This window comes from Chinchilla lanigera, unplaced genomic scaffold (assembly GCF_000276665.1).
Source record: "Chinchilla lanigera isolate Chin_1 unplaced genomic scaffold, ChiLan1.0 scaffold00141, whole genome shotgun sequence".
In the NCBI taxonomy this organism is placed as follows: Eukaryota; Metazoa; Chordata; class Mammalia; order Rodentia; family Chinchillidae; genus Chinchilla; species Chinchilla lanigera.
The window spans coordinates 358,073-383,799 of NW_004955542.1; the positions used below are offsets into that span (position 1 = coordinate 358,073).

Genomic DNA, 25,727 nt, shown 5'->3' on the forward strand with positions numbered 1-25,727 from the left:
GCTGCCTGTGCCTGGACAGCTGAGTGGAGTGGCCAAACTACCTCCTGGGCTGGACTAGAGAATTGCCTTTTTTGCCTTTTTTAACGAAGAGGATACAAGCTTCGATTATCACTTCGAAATCTTCAACTCCAAACTAAAGAGATCTAGCTGGGCACAGTGCCATATGTCTGTAATCCCAGCACTCCAGGAGAGTGAAGTAGGAGGACTGCAAGTTCGAGATCCGCCTGGGCAATCTGTCTCAAAATAAAATAAATAAAATGAATGAATGAATGAATGAATGGGCTAGGGATGTAGCTCAATGTAAAGGCCCTGAGTTTGATCTGCAGTACTAGGGGAAGAGAGGGGTCAAAAAAACTTAAAAGAGATCTGTGGGACTCCTGTGACTTGATAATGTAAAAGACATCACAGTATTCGTAGTAAATCTTCCAAAAGACTATATGATACCTTCAACTATGTTACCTGGGTGGCTATTCTTCCTAGTCATTGTTAGTTATTCAAGATGTTAATAAAACTGTCAGCTTGACGAATTTTCTGGGCAAGTTTTTAAATACTTCTGAAGGCCTGAGTAATTATTCTATCATAGACAAACTTGGGAAATAGTTACCTCGTGAAGCACTTGAAAGAAATTTCACCTAAAAATGTAAAAACAATAAACCAAAAGTACTGTCTACACAGTTAGAGCCCAGGCTCTTTTTACCTCTAGAGAGTTCTTTAGAATGTTCAGTGAGTGCCTTCAGGGACTGTATGGGGGCACTGCAAACCAGTGACTATGTGGCTTCCTCAAAATTAAGACCTGAGATGGGGAAAGGAGCAAGATCCACTGGTGATCCTACTCCCATGGGCAGCCCAGCACCACCAGCATTCTTTCCTCTTCTAACTGGCTTTACTTTTGCAGGCTTATACTGAAATTCTGAAGAAAGAACCAAATCTTCTAAAGGCAGTTGAAAACATACAGATTAGTGAAAAGGACAATTGGATAAGTGCGCCACAAAGGCAGAGTTTCAAAGTGTGACTGGCTGCTATCAACGCTGGTAGCTTCACACCCTGGCTGCTAACAGTTCCTATTTGTTTCATAGCAGAGCAGCTTTAAATAAGTTCCTGTTCTGTCTCAAATAACAAAACTCATCTTTATCTGTTCTTGCAACCCATGACTTTACATGAATGATTCACACACTGGAACAGGCTGTTACAAAACTGGCCCTGACTTAATCATCTATGAGGAAGCAGGCATGGAACAGGGCTCTACTTTAAGGACCATAGAGGGTTGTGGTCTAACTGAGAATCTGCAAGTGATGATGGGAGAGAAAGCACATGTCCCAGCTCACACACACCCTCTGCAGGGCTCCAGGAAGATCACACAGCTCTATTCTTCATGACACCTTGCAGCCTGCAGTTATCCTGGCCTCTGCAAATACATTTCAGCCTGGATGGTGTGGGGGTGTGTTAAGTTTTCCTCAAAGGGACCTAGAAAATAATTTTAAAAACAAAAACTCCACAGTATTACTGGCTGTGTGGTGTGGAATGCAATGGGAACCAACTGGACCAGGCAAGGCAGCCTTGTAGCTGCTGATTAATGCGAGGAGTTGACTTCAGTCACTTCCTGACATATGAAGTATGATCAAATATACAGTGAATGCCTAATTTGGAAAAAAATTATTACAGTAAAAAACACAGCGCCACTAATCCCCTCAACACACTCCCCCTTACTGCCGCAAAGACAGGAAAATGGACCAGCAGGACGTCAGTCCGAACCCTCCCGCAGAAGATATAATACAAAGGCACCATTGAAATCCAGTGCAGGAAGGATTCCAGAAATGGTGGCAGGAGAAATGAACGTCTACATGGGAGAAAGTGAACACCTGACCCCACCCTCACATCATGCACAACATTAATTCACATGAAGCCAGGAAAGGTAATACAGCGAAGCTTAGGATAAGCAAGTATTTTTCAAATCCAACACAAAAACACCAATGACAAAACACTGATAAAAACTGGGTGTAGTGGCATACGTTTGTAATCCCCCCACTCAGAGGGTGAGGCAAGTCTGAGACCACCACAGGCAAGTCAGAGACTTAAGACTCTGTCTCAAAATAAAAAATAAAAAAGAGGCTGAAGATGTAGCTCAGTGAGAAGGTCTCAGGCTCAATCCTGGTACTGCCAAGAACAAACAAACAAACAAACAAACAAAAAACCAAAACCCAACATGTAAAAATAAAAGTTTATGAAAGGAAAAAGAGTCTTTGGAGTACATGAAAACTATTATTTTACCTTTAATAATAATCTCTATAAAATCTCTAAAATACCAACTTAACCCCTGCTTAATACGTCCAGACCTCAACTCTACCAGATGGTTGATTGCTACACAATTTTGCTTGCAAAGAATTCTTAGCTTTGGACCAAAATGTCTCTCCAACTTCTATCCCCCTAAATCCTCATCTGATCAAGCTCTTCCAGATATGTATGGTCCAGTTTGCTGAGGTCCCTTTTAAAACAATTACCCAGAACAGAACACAGTATTACAGAGACACCAGAGGAGACTCGGTCAGTGCGTACTGCACAGGGGAATTCAACCACTTGGGATAGATCATTGTGTGCAGACTGAGTTACCCAGACAGCAATGTTTTATATTCTACAAAAGCAAAATTTCCCAGGGCAGTATAACAAAATACACATTGATCTAGTTTAATTTTTAAAGAAATTAATTTCAAAGTGCACAACATAAAAAAGGAGACAATTTTTAAGACATGTGTCAGGACAGTAGGAACCTATTCTGAATTTTGTCAATACTTAAATCACACTATACATGCGGACAGTTTCAACAGAATGAGTTCATGAGAATGATGCTAGGTAGTTCTTTTTTGTGTTTTGAGACAGGGTCTCACAATGTAGTTTAGACCGGGCTTCTGCCTCAGCCTCCCAAGTGCTGGGATTACAGGCACGCACCACCACACTTGGCCAATGCTAGATAATTCTTGAGATTTCAACTCAAATGATAAAAAATCAGTCAGAGATTCTCAGACTCACAGAGGTCTATTTTACATAGTATACACTCAGATATCTATTAGTGAAGAAACAAATCACTGAACAAATAGAAGCCACACTTCCATTATGATCTTAAATACTAAATTCAATGTATTTTTTTTTGAGACAAGGTCTCACTATGCAGTTCAGGCTGGCCTTAAACTCACTATGTAGCCCAGGCTAGCCTGAAACTCATGGCAATCCTCCTGCCTCAGCCTCTTATGTGCTGGGACTACAGGCGAGTGCCACTACGCTGAAAAATCAATGTAAATTTCTGACGATGGGACAAGTCATTGTGACCAGAAGTAACAGGTGGCACATGAAGAATGCTACAGATCACAGAGGGGTTCTGCAAACAGGGAGAGCTCCACAGGGGCCAGGGTGGCCACAGGTTCCAGGTCTCTCCTGGGCTGCCCTGCAGAAGACAGAGGCATGGTTTTCAAGGATATCTGGGAGTTTAGGATGATGGTGACTGAATCTAGAGACCAAACCAGAACAGGTTTGATCTTAAAAAAGTGTGGATAGTAGAAACAATGAGACAAAGTGTGAGGCAGAAACTGTCTTCAGCCTTTGGTCTTCGGGTATCCAGTCAGGTCACTTCCAAACTGCACAGCAGCAGGCCCCTCCAAGGCGGTCACCTCCCATGGCACAGGGACAGGAACAAGCCTCACCACAGAGCCACGAGACATGGGCTCTGGAGCTGGACTCCTGGTTTCTACCTGGTAGGTGGTATGCGCCTCAGTTTTCCTCACCTGGAGAATAAATATAATTCCTGCTGTGAGTGGGCTTTCTGAGGACATAATGAAGTGATGTAGGAAGCTGCTCAGCACCATGCCTGGCACAAGATGGTCTCCAGTGTCCAAAGCTGCCACTCATCAACTGAACACAGAGCAGCATGGGTGCCACAAAGCCCCTCCTGTGTGGCCCCCTGAGGAAAAGTCTTCCAGTATATAAACTACTGTCCTAATGAGGGTCTACAAGAAAATAAGTCAACAGGGTGGAGAGCCCTTTGGTTCTATGATGGCTGCACTACTCGAAATGGTCTCCCATAAATTCTCCTGCCAGTATGTATGGAAAATAGGGGCTGCGGTGTAGCTCAATGGTAAAGCACTTGCCTAGCATGTGGAGAGCTCTAGGTTTGATCCCCAGCACTGCTAAATAAATAAATATAAAGCACAAAAGTTCACTGCCTTTTCTGAAATTTTAGAGATACCAACTTTTCAGAATATTTTCAACACTGCTTGTCAAAATAATTTTTCACAATTTTGCTCCTGCTAATTTTTATACATCCCTCATGACCTGGACTATAGCTAATTAGATATTACTATAGCTAATTAGATATTACTCAGTATACCAGCCACACGTCGTTTTTACCCTCTCAATCTTCTATACTAAGAGTTTCTGTTCCTAAAGAACACAGAAATTCAGCCTCAGTTGGCCTGTAATACCCATTACACTTTCCCAAATTAGCAAAAGATCTGATGAAACAAGTCTCCCTGAACTAAAGCAGTAAGACCTCTTAGCTGCTTAAACTCTTCGTATCACCAAAAGACACCCCAAATGGAAGAAAACCCTGCCATCAAAACCTGTGTCCACTGAACTACACAACCACCCAGATAAGAACTGTGTTTCAGATACAGACAAGAAAGCACGAAGAACGTAACATACAAAATATAGGTTAAAAAACTTTTAGTCCAATGTTTCCATTTTTCCAGTTGGTCATGGCATTAAAGTTCTTCTCCAAGGTTAGACATAAAGCACACTGTTAAAATTCACATCTACAGAAGTGCCATTACAGACTGTGTCTAGATGGGGATGGGTACAAAAGCTGGGCAACAAAGCACTTCTTTATCCTTTGTCCTAGTGCTGTGGGAAAATCCTTCTGGAAACAGCCTGACTTTGTCCTCTGGCTTGTTTGCTTCATGTGCCCATTTACAGCTCACGTGCCAAGTTAAAACTTTTCCCTCTATCAGGATGCCTGCTCCCTCAGGAGTCAGAGCTGTACTTTTAGCTTGATTAACGATTTTTCTTGCTTAGTCATTAGATCAACCCCAACTGCCTTTTATAATATCATACTGTATGATGACAATAACCTTGAGAGCTCACAGGAAATGAGCTGCTTTCATCCTAGATTCCAATATTTTTGATAGGCATCTCACTTGCATTGGGAAACACTTTCAAATTTTAGTTCTTGCATATTACTTAAGTACTGTCCACTGATCTTCTCTACAGACTGCTGAGAACTGTAAGTTCCACTCCTAGGAAAGAGTCTGCACATATCCCCACGCACTTTGTTTCTCGACAACAGGAATCAATGGGCACAATGATGTGGACAAATATGGGCAGGCCTGTCCACAGACCCTCAACAACCTAATTCTTTTAACAAATGGTTTTTCTTTACTCAAGGAAAGTACACAAGTCAAAATTCCCGAGTTCAAACCTGTTGGCGTGGGCCAGGTATTCACTGCCCAGCTTCCCCGCCTTGCTTGGTGATGTGGAGCAGCGCTCTGTGGAGATTCCTCTTCCACCAGCTGGCTTGTGGTCAGAAGGTGCTAAACGTGTACCATAGGAAGGGCTTCTCTCTATTTTGGGGGCTTTGGGCACTCTTAATAGCTGTGTGCAGGACAGCCAGCAGCTTCTGCATCACATGTCACTGGCTCTCCAGTCCTTTCCCAATTGCCAGGCTGTTCCCGCGACACTTCAGTGGACTTCTATGCTGTCCAGTGGACTTCAGGCATGGGGGAGCCTTTCCTGGTTTGTTGCTTCCTTGGGTTTCCTTGCCCTTGGCCTTAGGAGGGCAGCTGCTCAGTATATCTCCTGCTGTTTTCTTCAGTAACTTCCCTCTCCCTATGGTAGTCAGTCCCCTGTTACAACTTAACAATTACTTCCATTAACTTTCTCAGTTCAAATTACTAGTATAGTTTCTGTCTCCTGAATGTACTCTGAAGAATGCAACAGACTCTGGAAAATGCCCTTGCACTACATGGCCTTAGCTTACAGAGAAGTCCCAAGCATGGGGAAGAGAAAGCCAGCGCATGCTAGTGCTGCTGAGAGTTGTCCGGCGCAAGCTGCCAGCACCGGTTCTGTGATCTGCTGGGAGCAGATCTACATGAGGGGATCAGGCTTAAAAGCAGAGAGTAGTAGTTAGAGGAGTCATTAGGCATCAGTTCTGCTAGTTCCCTACTTGCACCCCTAAATTCCTCAGAAAGAAAAACCGACCTGGCAGGTAAGAGAAAAAAAGCTGTGATGAGCTTCCTAACTGAGGAAGCAATGGAAGTGTGGAGGGGACAGATTGAGTACAAGGTGGCTGCGAACTACCCAAAAGTGATCAGGGTGCTTGCTTTGGCAGCACATATACTAAAATTGGAACGATACAGAGAAGATTAGCATGGCCCCTGCACAAGGATGACATGCAAATTCGTGAAGCATTCCATATTTAAAAAACAAAAAAATGAAAGTGATCAGGGCTCAGTTCACTACAACCCTGTTTCCCAACACACACCAGTAGCCAGAAAAGCAACCTGCTATGAGCTGATCTGCATAGGAGCCAAGCAATCAACACATGACTCTTCCTATTCTTTGTCTTTCACTTGGTATCAGGGGACGAGCAAAATAGAACCGCAGCTTAGCTCAGCAGCAAAATCTTCTCAGACATTTGGCTTCTTAGGTCATTCCTTTCTTCCTCATCAGGAGAAAGCAGCCTATCCCTACTTGTACGTACTTGTGGGAACTCACACAGAATGGAAACCTGTCTGTCAGCTTGCCCTGCCCACTCATCCTATGAGGACAAGAACGAGGACACTGCCCACTCCCACAGCCAGCACCAGGCAGTGTTCTCAGAAGGTAAGACCTCCTGGGAAAGTCAAACCATAACTTTGAAAAAAGAGTCAATAAAATCAGCACTGACCAGCTTAGAACTTCATCTGCAAAACTACACAAACTAAGAGCAACCAGACACTTCTACTGAATCCTGAACCACAGACAACTACCTGGATAGCACCGCAGATGTACACCAAAGGAAGAAAAAAATTTTTGAGACAAGGTCTCATAGTACAGTTCAGGGCTGGTCTTGAACTCACTACATAGCTAAGGCTAGCCTTGAACTCAGCTTCCTGAGTGCTGGGATTACAAGCGTGCACCATACCTGGTAAAAGAGTTTTAAAAATTAGATCTTTCAAAAAGTCTACGTACGAGGTCAAAGTACTCATAACACAAAAGAGAACTTAAAATGACCAGACAATAAAGAAGGATAATTTAAAAGATGATGACTAGGGGCTGGGGATTTAGCTCAGCGGCAAAGCGCCTGCCTGGCAAGCGCAAGGTCGTGAGTTTGGTTCCTGGTACCGGAGAAAAACCAAAAAAAAAACCAAAAAACAAAAATAAAAGATGATGACTAGAAATCAGACTCAACAACAGCTGGACCAGATGTGAACTGAAGCAGTGGTGTGCAAAAATAAGCAGATGTATTTTTCTAGATATGGAAGTGATAAAAGAAAATTCAAATGCAGGACTCACAAACATGCCTAAGAGGAAGTCCAGGAAAGGAGGCTACAGAAGCCACTTGGAGTATGACAATTCAGGAAATGCTAGACAGTTCCAATTCTGTGGTAGTTTAAGGTGTCACCTCCTAAGTCATTTGCTGGAATCATTAAAAATCAAAAAGGAGAATAAGAAAGTAAGTTCCATTTCCAGTAAAACTGACAGAAGCGCCTGCAGGCAGAGACAGCAACATGCTGTGGGCACTACAGGGATGTGAGCCAGCTGCCAGTGCACCTCCAGACGGGGTCGGGGACACACACACACACACACACACACACACACACACACACACACACGTTGAAGGGTGCAGCGGAGGGGCCACACCTAAGCACTTTGATGTCAAATGAGGACAGGAAGAGATGGTAGAAACAGAATACAAATGTGGATCCCGTCTGTATTGGAGAAGAGGTGATAGGACTAAAGAAGCCACACACAGATCCACACACCAACCTTGAGACATCAGACATTCCAAGTTTAACCAGTTTATAACCAGCTCCCTCAAGAACCTTCTTATCCAGGTGTGGTGGTACACACATGTTATCTCGGCACTCGGGAGGGTGAGGCAGGAAAGAATGCTGTGAGTTTGAGGCAGCCTTGGCTACACAGTGAGTTCAAGGCCAACCTAAACTTCATAAGGAGGCCTTTTTCCAAAAAAAAAAGAAAGAAAAAAGAAAAAAAAGCACTGTAAATATTAAATGACATTAAAGATAGAAAAGGAAGAAACAAAAAATGTCAAAATACTCAGCATAAAAATGGTATCTGTAAGTGATAAAAACTAGGACTGAAATTTCACCATGAAATTAAACGACAATTAATAACAGCAACTATGGGCCAGGGATATAGCTCAGCAGCACAGCGCTACCTGGCAAGCACAAGGTCCTGAGTTCTATTCCTGGTACCAAAACCAACAAAAAACCAGCAATCACCTCTGTAACACCAGAGCACAAGGCTGTATGGAAGAGCTCTCAAAAGCCAAGGGAAGATGATGGTAACCTACTTCTTTTTTTTTTTTTTAAATAAAAGGAGGAAAACATTAACAGACAACATTTTACAAAATAGCAAAGGAACAGTACAGACAGTACAGAGTTACAAAGTGGTAAGGAATTAACAATGCTTGTTGTATTACATATTGATATCTTCAGGTAACCCACTTCTATCTCCCTGTGTATCAGAATCTATTAGAAGCTTGTAAGTGAATCTCAAACATCTTTTTCAAAGATACATCTGATGTCCCTGATTATTATGAAAAGCCATTCTTAATTTAGCTTCCTCATAATTACATATTTGGATTTGCTTGGTCTTCACTAAAACGTGTCCATATGCTTTTTGCATGTGTTGCTATTTGAAAACAGTTGGAAAATCATTTTTTCTATTAAAATAGTTTTCAATTAAGACAACTCAAGCCAGGCATGGTGGTGCATGCCTGTAATCCCAGCACTCAGGAGGCTGAGGCAAGAATATTGCTGAGTTCGAGGCCAGCCTGGACTACATAGCGAGATCCTGTCTCAAAACCAACCAACCAAACCAAACCAAAACAACACAATTTATGATTACCACAACCCAGAGCGGAGGACTGATGACAGTTTAGGGAAACTACTTCCAGGTCCAAGCAGGGGAACCTTCTGACAGCTGCCATTTTACTTGAGTAGAGGTAAAAATGACAGCATCATGGGTGGGCACAGTGATGCTCTTCCAGGACACAGGAGGAGCCCATCCCCTGCCCCCCAGCACTGAGAACCCTCCACTCAGATGGCCAAGGAGCCTTCCCAACTCCAACAGCCCAAACCAAACAGCTCCCCACTAGTCTCCCCTCACAGGAACACAGTGTGTTGGGGCTCAGTGCTGGAATTCTTTGGCTCCCTGGTTTCTAAGACTCGATGTCTGTACTACCCCAGGCCCCAGGATACAACTAATTCTCACCACTTCCCTACGTGTTTATACCACGTCCTGGGTCACTCCAACAGTCACCCAGAGGATGCCCTCTTGCCAGGCCTCGCTCTGACACAGTCATTAGGTCCTTGGTGGATGTCTACCCCTCCACATGACATCATGCCCGCCCCAGCCAGATGTGGCCACTGAGGGATGCTTGCACATGCTGTTCCAACTAGCTAAAAACTTCCTCACACAAGTCCACCAGCTCTGCTACCTCAGGAGGCCCAGGGCTTTCCACCTGGGTGCAACCTGTTTTCTGTGACCCCACCAAGCAAACACTAGCTACTGAGAGACACTGTCTAGCTAGGTGTGGTTGTGCACATCTGTAATCACAGTACTCAGGAAGCTGAGGCAGGAGGATCACTGAGAGTCTGAGGCCACCCTGGGTTACACGGTGAGTTCAAGGCCAGCCTGAATTATATAACAAGACCCTGTCTCAAAAAACCACAAAAAAAACCAGAAAAATAAGACACTGGCTGGCAAAGCTCAGTTCGACTCTGATGCTCATTTCTCAGACATCCAAGAGTGTGCCATCTATAGTTTTCTGTACTTGACTTCTCTGCAAGTAATTGCTCTTTGTGATGTCTCCAGCATTCCCTCTTATTTCCTTTTCTTCTTTTATTTCAAATACAATGTATTTTCTATCAACTCTTCATTCCCAATTTTAAATTTAAATACGATGCAGTCCCCAAATTCCCACGCAACCAAAACCAGATTAAGTCTGATGAAACCATGCGTAAAATAACCCAACAGTAAATCAGAAATGTATTAAAATTATACCATATCATATAATTTACATAATGAATGTATTAAGATTCTTAGTTATATGTATGAAATGCTTGTGGAGGAGACAGGAATGCATACCTGCACACACCCCTGGGCCCTGGGGTGCTCCTGTATCAAAGCCCTCAAGGCCACATGTCTCCTTTGATGCAGAATCTCCAGGTCCAGATATGACCCAACAGGAAACAACCAAGAATGTGCAAAAGATTACACAGAAACTAAAAACAGAACGCAGTTAGCCATTAAAAACTTCTTAAGGAGCAGTTCTTAGAAAAATACTTAGAATGCTAAGTTTTTTAAAAGCCTTCACAAACATGCCTGGTCCAATCCTGCACGTGAGGACATGAAGGCTGGAAGGAAGAGCGCAGGAACCCGGACGGCAGTAGGTGGCAGCAGCAGCCCCCAGGGTGTGGGCCATGAAGAGTGCCTACCTTTCCATAGTGAATGTGTACTACTTGTACAATGGAAAACGCATTATTTTGAAGAAATATCCCCTGGGCATACAGAAGTATGAGGCTCCTGGGTGATGTGTGGCTGGCTGGTGCCCAATGCACAGCCCAGACTCCCTGTGTGGGCACCTGCGTGGGGCCTGCCCAGGGACAGTGCACTCCAAAAAAGCTACAGCAGCAGTGAAAGTGCCACCCACTGTGAACACACTGATATGATGCCCCTGAGTTCAATCCCTAGCACCACAAACAAAAACAAAAAATAAAGATATACATGTATGTACCAATAACAATCTAAGAAATAAGAAGGCAGAATGTTGTGGGGGTTTTGCAGTACTTGGGATTGAACCCATGGAACACTGAGCTAAGTCCCCAGCCCTTTTTATTTTGAGACAGAGTCTCAATAAGTTGCCCTGGCTGGCCTTGAACTTACAATCCTCCTGTCTCAGCTTCCGGAGCAGCTGAGATTACAGGCACATACCACTGTGCCTGGCTCAAGTGCTGAAAGCAGAGATAACTTTAGTTCTACTGTTACCTTTCTGGAGGGTTAGGGTGAGGGTTAGGGTTAGGGTTAGTTACTTGCTGTACGTAAAAGTGATGATTAATATGGAACTAGCCTTCTTAATGCTGAAAATGCAGTGTAAGTGGGGCTAGTATAACGTGGAAATGTTCCAGAGAAGCTGAAAAGCTATAAGGGAACCTAGACAGGACTACACCTTCCAGGTGTGGAGACGACAGCCACTTTGTCTGTTTTGTCCCTCAAATAAATGAGGAAAGCAAGGAGGCTTAGGAAGAAAGGTCATTCCTTTCTTAGGAATAAAAGGTGTGGCTTTCTTAGGAAGAAAGGTGTGGCTGCACCTCGACAGGGCGCTAGACTCTGATGTGGAAGACATGTTCCAGGACTGCTCAACCCTCCCCAGAGCCAAGGCATTCCAGACAGCCCAGAAGCCCTCAAAAAGCTCTCCATTGGCAGCTTGGTCGGCCACTGAGTCTGGAGGCCACCAATGGCTGGAGGAGTAGAGGGGAGCAGCACTGGAGTGCACCACAGCAGAGACAGTGACAAGGGTGGGCTTGAAGCAGCTCAGTTACACAGGAAGCCAGGTACAGACATCAAGAGCCTGCGGAAGAGGAAGGCTTTGGGAAAGCAGGGAAAGGGACAGAGCAGCATGCACCAGTGGGACCTGAGAGGGGGGCTGCAGCTAGGGCACTCAATGGTTGCTAAGGGGACAGGAAACAACACAGCCAATTTCCAGAGTGCTCCTGGACACCCTAGAGGAGCTGAGCGAAAGCCCAGCCCATGACCTTGGCATGTATACATGCACGCAGAGACACATGAGAATATGTGTGGTAACCCTGCTGTGCACAGCTGGAACATGGCAACAACCTCACTGCTCACCAACAGGAAAAGGAAAAAGTTCCAGTGCATTCAGGAGTGGCAAAACAAGCCACAGCTGCCCATGTCAGCACAGGTCATGCCAAGCAGTGTGGAAAGCACTGTCCCTGCAGGGGGACATGCAGGGTAGCTGATGAAAGCCTGCAGAGTGGAATCATGGGCCCTCTGACCTTTGATCCCTGGGAAGGCTCCAGTGGGAACAGAGAGGAGCCACTGGCACCCTATTCCTAGCCTCAGATCCAGGTGGGACACCTGACCACATCTGTTCTACCTCCCAAATCTGCAGAGTGAAGAGATGCACACCCACTCTCCCTGTTCTAATCTGATCGGGGGAAGCCAGGTGCAGAGGGGTACAAACACACAAGGCATGGGAGGCCTGGAGGAGGAGGGGGCATGTCTGGAGGCACCACCTGCTTCCTCCTGCTCAAGGGGCAACGTGTATGGGGAGCTAAGTCAGGAATACAGACCCTTGAAATATCACAGAGGGATAAGAAGAACTGAAAGAGAGGGCCAAGTCAAAGGCAATGTCAGGCAAAATAAGCGCAGCACAGCTTTTCTGGCCTCCCATCCATGAGTCACACTTTTCTGGAAGAAAATGGGGGCATTACACAGGTAAGAACAGAGTATGGTTTTTCTGAGCGGGGCTCACACCTCAGATGGGTCATCTACCACCTGCACTACTGGGGGCACGCCCATACCCTCTGGGGACTGAGAAGAGATAAACTCCCCCAGATGCTACAATTCTTAGGTGCTCAAGGAATGGAGTTACCAGTCAAGATTATCCACATGACAAGCTCCTTCTTCGTCCTCTGCTGAGAGCCTGAAATAACAGTAGAACAGTCTGTTCCACAGCTGTGGTTTATGGGACTTTCTCTGCCATTTCCGTTCTTTCCATTTGCTAGCATAACTTCATCAAGCATCACCACTTTATGGATCTAACCTAGACTACGAGCCAACCACCCTGTCTGTGTGCACTGAGGCATGATGGGAGTAGCTGGCACTGACAGCACTGGTACCACAACCATGTAACTAAGAATAAAAACGTCCACGTTTCTGCCATGTACCACCCTATCACATTCTTGGGCATCAGGGTTAAAAAAGAAAAGATCATTTTTCCATGACAAAATAACAGGTTTTAAAAGCTAGGGCAGAGTCACATAATAACTGTGTATCCTAGAAACACATAAGAGCTTTTGTATAAAACCTATATTATCCCCAAGTTTCAGCTGCTGAATTAGTAGCTTTTTCTTTTGAGGTCAGGCCAAAATAAGTTCTAAAGCCATTTATTTGCCATATTTAGGATATTCATGTGGGAGCAATGACAAACATCTGGCTATGATACTTTCTGGAATTCTGACTATTTCTTCCCGGCCAGAATGAAAACATTAAGTTTTCACTGAAATAGCAAGTTAAAGTCTTCTAGTGTGGAACTTCATGACTGAGAATTTGTCCTGTTGTCATATATTTAAACTAATGGTTCTGCAATTATTAAAAGTAAGAAGAAAATGAAAGCCCATCCTGAAAATTTTGAGTATTCCAAAGGAAAGGGGAATATGAGCAGATCATAAAGAAAACTGTCACATGCACTAGAACTTGACCCCTACTTGTTAATGAAGGCACAGAACAGTCACTCCCACAGGCCAGGTCTCACACCGAACTACAGCCTAGACTATTTTTTGCAGTGCAGGCAACTAGACCCAGAGCCTCACATATCTTAGGCAAGTGCTCCACACTGAGCTACAATCCCTACCCCAGACTGTTCTTTTAGTCACTAAACACCACTTTTGACATAATACAACTCTCAAGATAGTAGAGAGGCTGTATCTCCTAACTCCCGAAATGATGAATTATGAGTTAATGGAAGTGTAGCTGCCCTAGACAGCCTGCCCTCTGAAGCCCTGAGAAGACTCTAGGACCTTTCCCTCCACAGCACCAGTGACAGAGGGGGACACCTTTCACCCTTGACATGGATAGACTGGCGGTGTTTCTACTCCACAGCTTAGCTCATGGGACAAGGTAAACTGGCACACAACTTCCAGCGGATTAAAAAAACTTATTGGTCAGAAACAACACCCTCTAGAGCCAAGACTGGAATTCATTTAATCAACTGAAACAATTCAAGACTTTACTAAATCAAAAAACAAAACAAAACAAAAAAAACAGCCACTGACTGACCTTTGGATGGCCAAACATTCCATCAATGAATGTCAAAAGTCACTTAAAGAAAGATGTCATTGAAGCCTACATCCACACACAGGGCTCCACCTTGGACTGTCCTAGAGTTTTCACTCCCTTTCTCTGCTCCACTACAATACATGCCCTTTCAAACACAAAAAAGTCCTTCAATCTAATTATGGTCACTTTAAAGAACTACAAAGCATCTCTCATTTCATTATCTTACAAAATCCTAGTAAGTCTGAATTTGTTCATCAAATGATTTATATGGATGAGGATGACCATAAATTCTGGTAGCTAATACTTATAAATAAATGAGATAAATACTGATTTAAAAATACAGTATCAGGTCGATGCAGTGGCACACACCTGTCATTCTAGCTACTTGGGAGGCAGAAGCAGAGGCAGAAGCAGAGGCAGAAGGACTGCAAGCTGCAAACCAGCATGGGCAACTCAGCAAGACTCTGTCTCAAAAATAGAAAGGGCTATGATGCAGCTCAATGGTAGAGCTTCCCTGGGTTCCATTCCCAGTACTGTCCTACCACTGAGCTACAACCCAGGCCCAGCTAACTTCTTTTTTCAAGACCCAGATAACTTTTTAATGATATAATTCTCATATTTTTGGCTCAAAACACTTCCTTTTTCAGCCATTGAAAGTAACCTGTAAATATCTTAAAGGTTACCTTAAATAAAGTAATCTTAAATATTTTAACTACAATAAGATACACTTCAAACCCACTTGGATGGACAGCTGGAATGAAAAAGTTAGAAAAGGGATGAGTGTTGGCAAGAATGTAGAGAAATCAAAACTGTCCTAACATTGCTGGTGGAATGTAAAATGGTGCCATTACTTTGGAAAAGGGTCTGGAGAGTATTTTAATGATTAAACCTCAGGATTACGGTATGGCCTAATAATTCCATTCCTGAGTATATACACAGAAGAAATGAAAAAACACACCCACACAAAAACTTGTTACATAAATGCTGATAGCAACATTACTGACAACAGCCCAAAGCTAGAAACCATCCAGATACCATCATCTGAGAAACAGGTAAACAAAATGTGCATTCATACAATGGAATTTTACTTACCATGAAAAAGAATGAAGCACTGAACCACTCATGCAACAACTTGCATAAACTTTAAAAACATTAAGGAAAAGAAGGGAGTCATAAAAGACTATGCATGATTCCATTCATATGAATGTCCAAAACGGGAAATCTACGGAGATGGAAAGCAGACTACTATTCACTTAGCACTAAGGGGAAGGAGAAAAAGAGAGGTGACAGCTAAAAGCATGGGTTTATTTCTGCAGATATGAACATGGTCTAAAACTGACAGTGGTGATAGTTGCCCATTTCTGTGAATACCAAATAGCAGTGAATTACATATACACTTTAAATGGGTAAATTGTGTAATATGTGAATTATACCTCTATGAGGCTGTTAGAAATTTTTAGCTAAATTGGGAATGTGGTACACACCTATAATACCAGCACTCTGGAAGGCTGAGGCAGAAGGACTGCAAATTCAAGCCTGGGTAACTTAGCAAGACTGTTACAAAATAAGAAATGTATTTAAAACACAAAACTTTATTTCAGCTCCACTTTACTCTCCAACACTAATAAATACTGAACATGTAAGAGTGAATCTAGCTTCTAGCTTCAAGCCATTTTGATTGAGGGGGTACAAAAATTAAAGAGGAATGTGTTAGCTGGCTCAGAAAGAGTGGAACAAAGCCTGGCCTTATACTCAGCTCCACTGACTTCTTTGCCAGCAGTTTTTGCTCTAGAATCATTTCTCCTTTTTCTTTGTTTGTTTGTTTGTTTGTCTTTTTGAGACAGGGTCTCGCTATGCAGTTCAGGCTGGCCTTGAGCTCACCTTGTAGCCCAGGCTGGTCTCAAACTCTCAACGATCCTCCTGCTCAGCTTCCCCAGTGCTGGGATTACAGGTATGCGCTACCAGGCCTGGCTAGAATCATTTCTCATTCTTGCAGCAGTCAGCCTGGACAGAAAATACCTTTTCAAGTGCTCCCTCTGGGAGATGGATAAAACTGGGACTTCCGAGCTCACCTTTCTGAAGGAAACTACAATGAGGACAGCAGGACTGCCTGAAGACAGACAAGAGACAGTGACCACCAGCTCATGTGGACAGACACAAGCCCAGTACACAGTGTTTTAGGTGGTTCTGTATTTTCAGAACAGCCAAAAAAGAGGATTTGAGAAAACCACTGAATGTCAGATTCTTTTCTAAGCTAAAACTTTCAGTATCGACTAGGGCATTTACACACCCTCACACGATGCCAGTGCTTCACAGTCATCTGTACACAGTGTTTGCCAAGGGTCATGTTAACTCATCTCCCTAGAAAACCAGTACGTTTAAGACTTAACTGAAAAAAAGTCCAAGCACAGAGACAATAAGACAGGTGCCTAAAACCAAGAATTCTCAAAGCAAAACAAAATTGAATCTGAGGTTATCCATTGGTATAGAGGGAAAAAACTGGGAATTATCTCAGAGAAAGCATGTTAACCAAATATAAGTTCTGATTTCACTCATTTGACACATATTTCCTAAACTAGGCCCCTCCATCCCAGAATGTGTCCTCCAGAGGAAAAGACAACAAGCATGGCTAGGACCTGCCTTTGCCTGAGACAGACCCACCCAGCCATGGTTCTCAGTGGTCTGTCTACCCTCTGCTCCGTAGTGACAGGTTTGCGCCAGCCTACAGGTCCAATGACCACAGCTTGTCTTTCAGTTTAAATATAAGGAGACCATGAGAAAGAATATGACTGACACCAGTGGACCAGTGACGGTGGCACAGGGATGGAGGGCCTCAATCCCCGATTGGTAATCCTGGGGACACAGTGTGGAGGAAGAGGCCTTAGCGGAGGGGTTCACTTTACTAAAGAGGGGCTCTGCCTACTCTGGCAAGCCCCACATAACAGGCCTGAGGCTGAGCCACGTCCTAGGACCTAGGGTGTTATGTTACTTTCAGGGGCTGCACTCTGCTCTGTTGGTAATTATCAAGGTGAACTGTGAAAAACAGCCACCAGTCCTTACCACTGTGCATCAAGGTGACTCTACGCCCTTACCCCAGGGCACCTTGCACCTCCCACTCCTGCTCTGAGGACACTTCCACGACTGTTTCGCAGGAGGGTGAGATTCCACACAGACAGACTCCAGCAGGGGCCCCAGAGAGGTGGGGAAGGCCCTCCTACACCACCTTGTGCCTCTTAGCTAGCTCAGCCTAGAAGAGCTCCAAATGAACAACATGTGGGAATATTAAACACTTTAAGCAACTAAATTCTGGGGTGGTTTGTTACTTAGCAAAACAAAATGATACAGTCAGGGAGGCTACAGTACTTATAAATTAGTGGTATTTAAATAACTATCACAATACCACTAATTTACACAGTAGTACCTCCGTTCACGAACTTAATTCTTCCCATGATTTGGTAGCAGACCAAATTGGACAAGAACCAAATCAAATTTAGTGCTTAGGTTCAATGTTGATCTTATGGAGAAATGTGATTTGGTTCTTGTCCAATTCCATTTGTGACCAGAAACATGGAAAAAAATTAAGTGTGTGAACTGAGGTACCACTCTAATACATGGTATTTTAACTCCCCCTAAAAAGTGTGCATCAAGCCAGATGCAGTGGTGCATGCCTATGATCCCAGCTCTCGGCAGCCTGAGGTGGGATGATGAGGAGTTTAAGCCAAGCTTGGCCAACATATTGAGATCCTGTATCCGAAAAAAAAAAAAAGAAAAAAGAGGTATGCATCAATGGGTAACACAGGGTAAAAAGATATAAAGTACCCTGGGCAATTCAGGATATACAATAATAATTTTTTCCAAGTGAAATTCTTTAATTTCTGGTTATTTTGCTAGGTTTATCAAATACCAAAGATAACAGATTGGATTAACAAAAACTATTTTCAACTTATTGAAACTCTAAAGCTCCAAATTATTTTGAAACATTCACAAAATGGTACTGTTGATTTCCTTAGATAAAAAGTACCCTAAGTACTTGGTTACAGCATTACAGAGGATTACATCTTATTTATGAACAACAATAAATGTGTGCTTTTCCCCTTTAGGTCCTAGATTTAGTTGAGAAAGACCATTAAAAAAGGCAAATAAGACAAATAAAAACAAACCTTAAATACTGTAAATCTTTTTCTTTTACTCTTTTTTAAAATGTTGAACCTGTTATGAGCCTTGACTCTGGCAAATTCATTTGCCACAGGATGGCTGCATAACGGAAATTCTTCCAAACACCTGAGTGGAAAAGATCTGGGAACCCAGTTCAGTTCCCAGATCTTTGACTTATTTCCTTTAGGAGAGTAATCCAGAATGTGGCAGAGGAGCAATCAATATTCTCTCCTGGGCTCAAAGGTTACTGCTAGGACTAAGAACTACTAGGATTACATCTCCCCCAAAACCAGTTATATTCAGAGTGGGGTCTCTGGAAGGTGACTGGACCCTGAGGGTGCGACCCTCATCAATGGACTGACCCATGGAAGAGCTCCTAACTACAAATGCCCTGTTAGGCAGTGGGGTTTGGCTTTAGGAAGCAGGGCCCTGGGGATGTAACTTAGAAGAGTATGTTCTTGTCCTCAGCCCCTTTCTTTCTGGATCTCTTCCTGCTCTTCTCTGCTTCTTGACTGCTATGCAGGGAGCAGCTTTCCTCCACCATCTGCTTCCACCATGCTATTTCTGTCTTGGAGACTGCCGCCCACAGACTGGACCCGCTGAAATTGTAAGCTAAAATAAATGTCTCTTCCTGTAAGTTCACTTTCTAAGGTACTCTAGTCACATATCATCTGTTGCACTGAAACAAATCTTCCCCAAAACAGGGTGACAGCTCTGATGAAATATTTCGTTTCCTCCGCAGATAAGACCTGAAAAGCTTCTGGGTGCTCCGGAATTCTTGAATTGTGGCACTAGACACTGTACCTGCCACGTGACATTCAAGGGACAAGGTTACCTTATCCAGGGCTCCAAGGAGAATGACAGCCTCAGGCCTCCATCCAACCTTACCTGCCTGCTCCAACACATTCTGGGATAAGGCACCACTGTGAGCCTTGCCCACAGCTCAAGACTCTTCTTATTTTCTGTGTAGTATTTTGATCCTCCACAGAAATCTCCATGCACAAATAAACATATTGCTGGAGGTTAAGATCTGTCTTGGTTCTTTCCTCCTTGCTGGGAGAAAATACCCCATACCCACACGTTAAAGGAGCAAAGGTTTATTTTAGCTCAGTCTGTAGAGGTTTCAGTTCATAGCCAGCTGGCTCCAAGGCAGGGCAGTACAACAGAAGGGTCTGGTGGAGGAGAAATAGTTCATGGCATGGCAGGCAGGAGGTAGCAAGCTTTCCTTTTCTTTTTATGCCATTTGGGCTATAAGCCTATTGTTTGGTGCCACCCACATAGCAGGCCTTCCCATTATCCACACCGATGGATAGAACTATGCTAAACGGTTTAGCAGACTAGTCCAGTTATCACACCCATAATCTAGTATCACATGCCCATGATCCAGTCAGCTCCGAGGAGACCCACCTACAAGTGCACCGGGGAGGGGGCATGGATGGACAGGGGACCATCTAGATATAAACCATTACAAGATCATTCTTTTATCCTCACTTCTGTGACATTAAGGGTCGAAAAAGCTTGTAAAGACATTTCTTTAATCTAATATGTAAATCTTAGAAAAGAGAAAATGGATTTATGTATTAAATGTGAATATGAATTAGCAATTTTAAAAAATAATATTTGTCCTAATACCATTTCAACAAACAAAATATTTTCTAATATATCATGTGAATCTAAAAAGTAAGCAGTACTATATCGATATATACATATACTTTTACTATATTCAGTTATTTTTGTCAATATTATCAGTACAATCTACTATTAGGGAATTATTCAAAATGAAAAATTTATTGCTGACCTGGAAAAGTAAGTTCCATACTCACACTCTACATCACCTCCTGTACGCCAAGTCTCTACACTATATGTGCTCAAGGTCACACCAGCCACCCTGAGAAGGTGGGCTGGACCCATGTTTCAGACAAGGATGCTGACACACTGAGGCCAGTGCTGTCCCCTCATCCAGGTGGCCAGGAAACCAAGTGGCCAAGCAAGAAGGGTTCTAGTGAAAGTAATCTGGCTGCACTGCACCCTTTAGCAGTTCTCTTAGCCAGCCTCTCAAAAGAGAAGCTTGGGAAGACCGAGTCCCATCAGAATTTTATAACATATCCCTAGTACTAAAGAAATTTCCATTGAGTTCTACCCCAAGACCTTTTTATTTTGAGATGGGGTCTTGCTAAATTGCTGTTTCCAGGCCAGACTTGAACTTAGTGATCTTCCTACCTCAGCTTTCCAAAGTGCTAGGATTATAGGTGCTGCCAACCTGGTGAGAATACCAGCTTTAACAAACTCAAAGAAGAACTCAGATTTACTGTATCCAGGATTTTATTGTGTGTTCACTGAAGCCACTATTGGTCAATTGGACAAATATACAAAGTCTAACCGGCAAAATGGATTTTGGTATATAATACCTGACATTTAGAAAATAAAGACTGTGCTTACCTCAATGTCAAATATTTCCACCGTGTTGTCCAGCAGCTTCACTCTCACATGCATGTGTTTCTCTTGCATTCTGGGTGAGAACATCTGCCCCGGCTCGAGGGTGCTCACACCCACAGGGGTCTGGGCACCCAAGCGTGTTCCTGCTGTCTGCAGGACCCTGTATGTTCCTTCTATCTCCCCCATTCTCCACCAGTCAATAGTGAAGGAAACACTAAAATAAAACAAAAACACATCAAGGAATTACCACCTTATTTAGATGTTAAAACAATATAAAAAGATCACAGGGTACACAGGACCCATTATATTATTTTTGTAACTTCTGTGAGTCTTAAATTATATCCAAATAAAGTGCTCAAAAAAGATTACATACACATAGGTGGAACATAAAGGGAACCCAAACAGGAACCCCTGGGTGCTCTGAGCCAGCATACATATTAACTTCTCAGCCCCTCTAAGACCTCGTTAGCGAGTGATCCATGTCATACCATTCACCTGGCAGGGGTGAGACAGCTGTTATACACTTCTCCCTGGGCTGACCTGTCCCTATACCGACAGTCCTTTCTAAGTTCTGGGCAGTGCCATTTCTAGCAAGGATGACAGGCACCTTGAGGCATGGCATCAGTTAAGTATCAGACAGTGTCTGGCCTGGTCTAACGCAGCTGTGCACCTGGCTCTCACCTGTGCTACCTGTCTAGAGAAGATGGCTACATGGGGTACAGAAGATACCAAGAAAGGTACATGAAGACAGCCAGGCTTATTTTTGTACTTCTTGGTTTTTCTAATTTGCCCCTCACTGACCTGGATGGGTGTCACTGGTTGGCCAGATAATTTCAGGTATGGCACCAAATGACACCCTGGATGTTCCCTGGAAACAGGAACTTGGTCAGGAACACTGGTCTGCCCCAGGCCAGACCCTTCTAGTTCCTGCCCTACCCCAAACTCACAATAACCTATTCTTCACCCCTGGCCCAAGTAACAGATGACACTGACAGTCAAAGAGGACTGGGGAGGAACTCATGTCCTTTTTAATCCTTGTTGCACCAAAGGAAAGGTCTCTATTTTTAAGCTATTCATTGTTTTAACAAGAATCAGGCTAAACATCAGTTCAACTCTCCTAAAAGTGAATTGTTCATTGTATTTATTAATATAGTTATCTACTACTTATGACAATTTTCCTTTTTTTGCCAGTACTAGGGATTGAACTCAGGGAGTTCTGAGCTACAGCCTCCCCCTGCCCCTTCTTTCTTTATTCAGAGATAGGTCTCATCAAGTTGCCAGGATGGCCTTGAACTTGTGATAAACCTGCCTCAGCCTCCCATACAGTACCACCCTGCCCAGCTCAATTTTCCTTCTCAAATGTGTTAAGTTTAAAAATCAATTTAAAGACAAATATGTAACAACAAAACACAGTAAGGTAAAAGGTATGTCAAAAGTAGTAGAGGGGAGACACAAATGCGAGATACATAACCAATAAGTGATGCAGGGTTATAACATACAGGTGCAGTGGCACACACAGCTGTTCTGGAAGCTGAGGCTGGAGAACCATAATTTGGAAGCCAACCTGGAAAAGTCTGTGAAACCCTGTCTCAAAACAAAAAGAAGTGGGCATGTTGCTCAGGGGTAGAGCACCAGCCTAGTATGCATAAGACCCTGGGTTCATCCCCAGCACTGAAGAAAAAAAATTATCTCAGTAAATTCCTACCTAGTTTCTTTTGTGCCAACTTAATTGCTGCTGGTCTCCAGGCCCTCTAGTCTCTTTCGCACATATTTTACTGTCAATACAAATCAAAATCAAGGACTTTTCTATAGTTTGTATGAAATTTGGAAAGCTTCATAACTCAATGCCAGCTGTGGAAAACAGTAGGCTCTGTTTTTTCTATCAAACGGGATTGTCTCTATCTTGGGCTCTTGCTCACCCTTAGCAGCCCCTCCTGAACACACTAGTCACAAAGTTGCCTGCTCAGTTCAAACCACGGAAATACAGCTATACACCAAAGACAGCTTATCTAGAGCCAAGGACTTTACGTTCTCTACATTCCCCCTGTGTTTCACACCCCTCCTCCTTAGTAACCCTTCTGATTCCTCCTGTACCACCTGAGTTAGCAAGCTGGGGCAGACTGTATTTTGTACCAGCAACAAGAGAATGATAATGCACTGATTAACTAAAGCAAGTAGAATATGATGCCTGTCATTCATTAAACGTGTCTAACATGCCTAAAATCCCTTATTAGGCGTGAACTTTCACAGCTGTTAACAAATGGACTTTTGCCATGTCCCTCAACTGGTTGAATTTCTTCTTCACTACAGTGTACAACAGATGAATCCTTCTTTATTCTCTTTCTAAGCATGCCTGATATTTTTTAGAATAAGCAGTTAAATTAGTTAATGATTATGAAGAAGCTGAGAAACAATATCAGGTCTTATACTACAAGGCCAGGCTCAAACAACTGATGTGAAACAGCTGGCCATCCACACCCCTCCCAGAACACACACCTCCTCTTTGGACATGGCTGTACTGCTCTCTAGAAGCTGACGTGGCCTGTGCATCACGGAAACCACATCTGGTACCATTCCCTGCAGAAAGCTGAACCTCTGGTGGTGCAGGCAAACACTGTCCCTCAAATCCTGGGAAGGCAGTCATCACCTGAGAACCTCTGGTGCTGGAAGGGCAGCTTACCAACACTTTGAAACAGTCACTTAACAAAGGCAGGCACTTGTGGGGAATGAGGACAGAAGCAGCTGCCTAGGCTGTAGATGCCCAGAGCCCAAGGGGCCCACTTCCAATTCTACCCTTGATAAGGTCAGTCATGGCTCCCACCCAGCCCCAGCTCTTCACTCCTCCCAGCAGGGGGAGGAGTGCGATAGCCAGATTCTTTTCCACTCTAAAGATCCACAATTCTTTTATAAGTAGTTCAATATGAAAATAAACTGGAAGGTGATGTATTCTTGATTCTAATTAATTTACAGTATTATTTAAAATAAGATTTTTATTTTAGAATAGTTTTAAACTTACAGAAAAATGTGTAAATACACATACTATAGAGAGGTCTCATATATCCCATCCCGTTTCCCCTATTATATATATATCCCATACCACTTACATTTTAGTAGGTATTACAAGTAATCTAGAGATGATTAAAATTTGTAGGATAATTTATGCCAGAGTGGCGAACCTATGGAGATGTGTGTCTGGGTTACTTTTCCCTCATTGCTGGGACAAAATACCTGATGCCCAAAATTAAGGAAGGAAAGGTTTATTTTTCTTACAGTTTGTGGAGGTTTCAGTCCGTACTTACCAGATTATAAGGCAGAGTGGCACATGGCAGAGGGCTGCAGCTCCTGGCGCAGAACACAGCAAAAGCAACAAGCACACACACTCAAGGGAGGAAAATGGCCAGAAGCACAAAAGCCAGGAAATGGCCCCAAGCAGCCTTTTGCTCTCCCTTAGATATGCAAACTGTCCACTCCAGGGCGGGTGCAGCTCTCACACCCATAATCAATCCAACTCTAAAAGCCTGCCCCACGGCTGCATGAGGCTTTGGGGGACACCCAGACACAAACCATAACAATGTGTTATTTGTCTTTGTTTTAAGACAAAAGATGTTAACATATGAGTTGTTTTTCCTAAGCTAAAACCTCAGTACTCAGGTTTAACTACAATGTAGTCACTTTGCAATAAATAAGTGGCTTCTGGGTTGTAATTTGGGCACTTGTCCCTAAAAGGTTCACCATCACTGATACATGCAGATGATATGAACATCACTGTACAAAAGAGACTTGAGCATCCACAGATTCTGGTATGCTTGGTGGGAGATACTGGAAACCAGTTCCCTAGGATAACCAAGTGACAACTGTAGATTACCTATTCTCACAATGTTATCTGACAACCCAGATTAATTCTATGAAAACATCATGAAATTATTTCTCAGAATTATCAATTGTACATTTTAAGGATTCTTTTATTAGGGAGGAGTAGTGATAGGATGTGAATGCAGCTTATAACCATACATTTATACATTATACATCTCCATTTGCCTGTGACTGTCAACATACATCCTACTCTCCTGGTATAGCACCCCTTTTACTCCAATTCTGCTCTGGTTTGAACAATAAAGCACAGTCACCTTACTTGCTCTTTTAAGAAACTATTATCTTATGATACTGTAGCAATTACTCTATATATAGAATACCAAAGAGCTTCTCTAGAAAATGCTGAAGTACATGAAGAGTTACTACTGGTACAGTTACTTCAGAGAATACTGTAGACTGAAATGTACAAATCTTCTGGAGATAAGGCCATATTGACATTTTCACAATAAAACCCCCTGTACTGCTGAGAAACATAGTAAAATGAGGAATCCTAGTAGATCTCCATCTGTTCTTATAATATTCTTCAGACTCTGTAATGTTCCACTCTCTGCATCCAGGTGTGTGGTCCCCAAACAGCAGCTTGTGTTTAGCCTCATTTCTCAGGCTCTCCATAGTTATAGCCCCACAACTCTCGCCACACTTACTCTCTCCTCTAATTTATAGTATTTAGTAGTCAAAAATTACACCAGGCATGGTAGTGCAGGCCTATAATCCCAGCATTCAGGAGGCTGAGGCAGGAGGATCACTGAGAATTCAAGGCCAGCCTAGGATACATAGTTCAAGCCCAGCCTGAACTACAAAGCAAGACCCTGTCTCAAAAGAAAAAAAGAAATTAAGCCTTATAAAATTTTGTTATCACAAACCTACTACCTCAGAATATGTAACAGTAGCTACAGAAAGGGAGGATTGCTTTCAGACAAATTCAGCACCATAGTACAGACTATGATTTCTTTTTTTTTTTTTTTTTTTTTTTT

The 25,727-nt window shown here is 43.2% G+C and overlaps 1 protein-coding gene across 7 annotated transcripts in view; it reads right to left on the bottom strand.

The window, feature by feature from the left end:
• Farp2 (FERM, RhoGEF and pleckstrin domain protein 2) overlaps positions 1-25,727 on the bottom strand; it is a 116,036-nt gene that overhangs the window by 78,584 nt on the left and 11,725 nt on the right. For all 7 annotated transcript variants that reach the window (XR_001232165.1, XM_013508097.1, XM_013508100.1 and 4 more), the window contains exon 2: positions 20,884-21,094. Coding sequence is in view for 6 of the 7 variants with exons in the window: in XM_013508097.1 (XP_013363551.1) it covers positions 20,884-21,066 (183 nt within the window). In the remaining variant the exon portion in view is untranslated. The remainder of the gene's footprint in view (positions 1-20,883; positions 21,095-25,727) is intronic.